This window comes from Hipposideros armiger, unplaced genomic scaffold (assembly GCF_001890085.2).
Source record: "Hipposideros armiger isolate ML-2016 unplaced genomic scaffold, ASM189008v1 scaffold_924, whole genome shotgun sequence".
NCBI lineage: Eukaryota > Metazoa > Chordata > Mammalia > Chiroptera > Hipposideridae > Hipposideros > Hipposideros armiger.
Window position 1 is genome coordinate 747,404 of NW_017732274.1, and position 5,240 is coordinate 752,643.

The 5,240-nt window shown below is 38.2% G+C and overlaps 1 protein-coding gene across 1 annotated transcript in view; it reads left to right on the forward strand.

Annotated features, from left to right (window-relative positions):
- The window catches only part of AKNAD1 (AKNA domain containing 1), a 34,292-nt gene that overhangs the window by 15,553 nt on the left and 13,499 nt on the right, over window positions 1–5,240 (forward strand). The window contains 1 exon segment of the mRNA XM_019630570.1: window positions 4,538–4,671. Within this exon segment, the coding sequence (XP_019486115.1) occupies window positions 4,538–4,671 (134 nt within the window).

Below are 5,240 nucleotides of genomic sequence, written 5' to 3' on the forward strand. Positions count from 1 at the left end.
GGCTGAGTGGCTCAGTTGGTTAAGAGCTCGCTCAAAGGTTTGAGCTCTGAGCAACAGCGGTTCGAGTCTGGCCCAAGCTGAGCTGCCGCTGAGCTGCCAACAGGTGGCAGGATGGCTCAGCTAAAAATAAATAAATAAATAAAATTAAAAACAAAACAAAACATTTATATAGATACGGAATTAGTAATACCCATGTATAATGCACATCCTTATTTTTCCCCCCACAAGTTTAGTCCCAAAAAGTGAACATTATACACGGCAAAATATGGTAGATAGGAATTCCTGCTATGTGTAAGGTCCTGTGCTAGGTGCTGACCCAGATGGGGTTCCCAAAATGAACCACTGTCTCCTGGGGGAGAGATATCATGCCACCATCTTACATTTTGTCATATGTCATTATAACTGGTTTTGAGACCCAGAAGAGCACAAGAAAACCCTGGAAAGGCTCACATGCTAATCCCAGAGGGTTTTCTCCCCTCTAATTACCTCTGTCCTGTCCTTCACCCCATTCCTGACTTCATTTCACCTGCCTAGTTCTTTTCTTCTGTTCCTCTTTTTTTCCACTTTTCTTTCTCATCCACAGACAACTCCAAAGGGACAGTGGGCAGGAGAGGGTCAATGTAGGGTTGGTTAATGTTGGTGTGAGGGCCTCAAAAATCCTGATAAAGAGAAAATAGTAAAACTTAAATTCAAATGACCCCTGAGCTAATGCACATTAGAAACTTGGATGCACACTCACTGACGTTTCCAGCTGGCTCTTTATGGCACCATATTCCTCTCTCTCCAATCCAAATAATTTTAAGATGTATTCCAGGACTCAAAGCTAGGATTGTTTCCATTTAATTTCCTGGTATGAATTAAAAGAATCCATTTAGTGGGCTTAATATTTATAAGTTCATCTCTTTCTACTCACAGCATTTTTAACACGGAATCATTCTTAATGCCAAAAATATTTTAATGGTTTATATTTTAGCACTAGCATCCTGAGGTATTTTTCCAAAAGTACAGTTTTACTTTTTCAAAATGAATGAAATCTCTGTCTACTATTATTTCAATACTAAATAATTAGCTTGGGTGGAGCATTAACATTGACTTTTCCCCCCCCAGAGGCTAATTTTTCTGCGGGGGAAAAAAAGAAAAGGATCTCCACGTGTTTTCCGTATTTGTTTAAAAATGAACAGAGTAAGGATATTTCTTTTCCAAGGAATCCCACTTGTTTTGGCAGTGCTTTCAAAGACATGTTTCTGTGTACATTAAGACCAAAGTTATGCAATGCTTTTTATATCCTAGTTACACCCACACTGTGCCTGGCCCCAGGGTAAAACAAAGAGTTTCAACTGCAATTTCAGGAGAAGCTTTCCACATACATCAGGGCAAGGGAAGGTCCCAGCCTCTCCCATGGCTCAGTTAAAAGTCAGCTCAGTTAAGCAAAGCTTCTCAGTTCTAGCTTGGTCCTCTTGTTCTCACATGGACATGTGTCTGTGAGCAGAGCTCTATATGACCCTTGAGGTCTTAGTATGTTGAGAACCTTCTAAGTGTTGACTCTAAAAATCACTGCAGGTGGCTTTCTGTGGGGGAAATAATTCTGCAAATTCATTGTGTAAACACTTGTTGAAGCCAGCTGTTGTGTTCATATCAAAACCGTCTTATTGGACTTAAAAGATGCAAAAACAATTGGATTTCATGCATCTTGTTTGTCAGACTGCAGTCTGATAGTCATTTGCTTTTTTCACACACCAACACCTGAAGCCAAGGAATCAAGAATTGGGGTTCCACCTCCATCAATCCCTTTTCCTGAAATCATCAATACATAATCTTGTCTTCCGCTTTACAGAAAAGATCAGAAATTCCCTCAAAAATGTCTTTTCTCCACCTCCAAATCGACATGTTTTCACCTTCTCTTTCTTCCTTCACTGTTTCTAACCTCTTCAGCTTCATCCCTGAGCCCATGTCTCCCCATGACGTGGAGGCCTTGCTTCAACATTTCTCTTCCTTCCAGTCTTCACTCTCTCCTTGTCCCCTGCTTACTTCTCTTCTGCCTGCTAGAGTAGAACACATTTTCCTATATTTTATTTGATTATAGATATGGTTTTTCATGCTTAGATCATTGTCCTTCTACTTACTGAATAGGTCAGTCTTTCCCCCGCTGGTTGAAAAAGCCACTTTTATCATCTACAAAACCTCCACGTATATATGGAACTGGTTCTATTCCATTCCATTGATCTATTTCTACATTAACCACATAGTCTTAAATTATTGGGTCGTCAGAAAAGTCATGACATATTTTTTCTGTTTTCTATGCAAAAATGCATCATGACTTTTCCGACGACCCAATACTATAGCTTAGTATATATTTTGAAATGTATCTTGTTTTTAAATCTTTCTTTAGCTCTTACTAAAACTTTATAATCAGCTCACCAAATTTCCTTAATAAAATTCCATTAGAATTTTGTTCAGGATTATGTTGCAGTCACAGATTAGTTTGGGAAGAGTTAAAATCTTTGCAATGAGTATTCCCCTCCAGGAGTATGTTTTCTTCATGTAGATTTTACACATTTTTTGTAAATTTGTTCCTAACTCTTTGATAGTTTTTCTGAGTATTGTTTATGTTTCCCCTAATTGAGGTACAAGAAATAAAGAAAATTGTATATTTAACTACCTTATGCAATTCTTTTCTTAGTATTTTGTTGATTTTCAATTAATTGTCTTAGTTTTTAGGTATGATAGTCATAGCATTTGAAAAGAATTGTAGGGTCCTCCCATTCCCAATTTCTCTCTAAATATTTATACTTTATATCTTTTCTTTCGTCCAGTTCTTATATAGCACATTTCTTTGTATTGTTTTATTTCATTTGCTAGGTTTTCTAGAAAAATGTTGAATAATACTAATGAAAATAAGTATTCTTGTCACATCCCTAGCAGTAATGGGAAATGCTTCCAAGTATGATGACTGCTGTAGGTTCAAGTACATAAGCTTAATTGGGGTGTTTGGTTTTTTTAAATTTAGACAAATATTTAATCAAATGAGACTTAGAAATCTAGTTTATCTCCTTTAATCTATTAACGTAATGAAATACTTCAATAAATATCCTAATTTTTTTNGATTACATTTTCTATTTCTGAGAAAAATGCCCTAGGTAGTTTGATGGGAATTGCATTGAATCTATATATTGCTTTAGGCAATACTACCTCATCCTTCTTCAGTTCCTCTCTCCTGCTGTTGCCTTCCATTGGCTGAAACCAACCAAAGCTTGGGCAATGGAGCCCACTGATGCAGTCTGTTGAAGGTCAGCCTCCTAGCTGGGGCACAGAGAAAGACGGGGGAGAGAACTGGAAAACATCTACCACACTTGCCGTTTTTTATACCCAATATGCAATATGTTTCCAAACTTGTTTATTCATTTTTAATAATAATGATGATGATGACAGCTACCATCTATTGAGTATGTACTATGCTCCTGGCACTAAGCATTATCTCATTTAATTTTCACATTATGAGGTAAGGGCTATTAATATCTCAGATAAGAAAACTGAAGCTTAGAATTCAAGTTCACTAAAATCATACAATCAGTAGGTGACCGAATTTGAACTTGAACTTTGGTGGGTCTGATCCTATGACCCCACTACGCTATATTCCTGCCCTTGGCAATATCTCTCCAATTCATCCTTCCTTTTCCATTTTCATAGATACCGCCTGGTCCAGGCCCTCTTGAACTTCCGTCAAGCCTGACTTAAGTTTTACTTTTTCCATTGAACCATGGCAAAGTACTCTGATCCAAGGTCTCTTTCCCCTACTGGACTAGATTCCCTGAGACCAGGGACCATGGATGATACACTTTTTTAATCTCTCACACTTTCAGCCCAGGGCCAGACAGAGGCAGCGCTCAGGGGATGTTTAGCAACTGGGACTGTGGGACTAAAATCTCTCTACATTAAGACAAGACACTGACCTGCATGGTTTAAACATTCATATGGGCGAGGCTGTACGTGGTGACTTCTGGGAGGCTCATTCGCAGCTTTTGGCTAAACTTCCAGCTGTTCCTTCCCCATCTCACCCTCTAAGTGCCACAGAATCAAACCCAGGTCCTCTAACTTCAATTCCTTTTCAAGATCCATGTGGCATGACACATATAATACTTCCTAGAGCTCCAATTTCCTCCTTTATAAAACTGAGAAAATAAAATCTACTTTGCAACATTTACAACACTGAGGTGCAGATTAAATCAGATAATGACTGGGCAAGGTGTTCTATAAACTACAAATCATTCTGCAAATATGTAGGGTTATTAATGTCCCATTAAAGGAAGAAGAAGAAACTGTACTTTTCAGCTCCATGTTACGAGGGTGATGTGAATGCTGAGATGGCTCTTGTCTGTACTTTAGAGGTCAGACTTTGAAACAAAACAATCGCCAAAAAAAGGAGGGTGGCTTCGTTTTGACACTACCACAGGGTACACCCTCATTGGTTTTTGGGGAAAACAATTACACGCGTCGGTTTACATGGGAATGATTCCAGTGACTTCTCTGCCATGTACAGGTCCTGGAGAAGCTGCAGGGTCATCTGGAATTTCTGGAGCAGGAGTTTCTGGCCAACAAGGAGAAACATCTGACTTTGAAGCAGCAAGTCCTCAGGCTTGAATCCCCAGCTGTCAGTGACTTTGATCCAGAAAGGTCAGATTCAAACTGTGTGAGGTGGAGGGTCAGAGGAGAGGCCCCATCAGGTGGGATTCTGATGTGATTGCTGATTTTGTGCTTCGAGAGCCACTGGCATAGGGTCAGTAAAGACTGGGCCCCCAGTGAACAAGTGTCCCCCATACAACAAGTACAGGATTTTGCCATGTATAATGTGTTCCCATGTACAATGCGCACCCACATTTCTGGCAAAAACTTTCAGGGAAAAAGAAATCTTTTGTTTTAACTTTTTAATTCAAATTTATATTTGTTTACATTTAGGTACTTGGTTTTTTTTTTTGTATTTTAAAGGAATTTTAGCATTGATTTTTTTTAACATATTATGGTACAAGAAATGTTATGTAACAAATAATTACAAAACACAAGAACAGATGCAAGGTATAAGAAATTGTATGTACTGGTAACAAATTTACGATATTTACACATCATAGAAGGCCAAGAACTCTTCATTGATCATAAGTTCAACAAAACTGATTATCGTATTCCAGGGTATTATTTTGCATACAGATATCATTATTGATTTCTAGAGTTACACTTTTTTTTTTTTT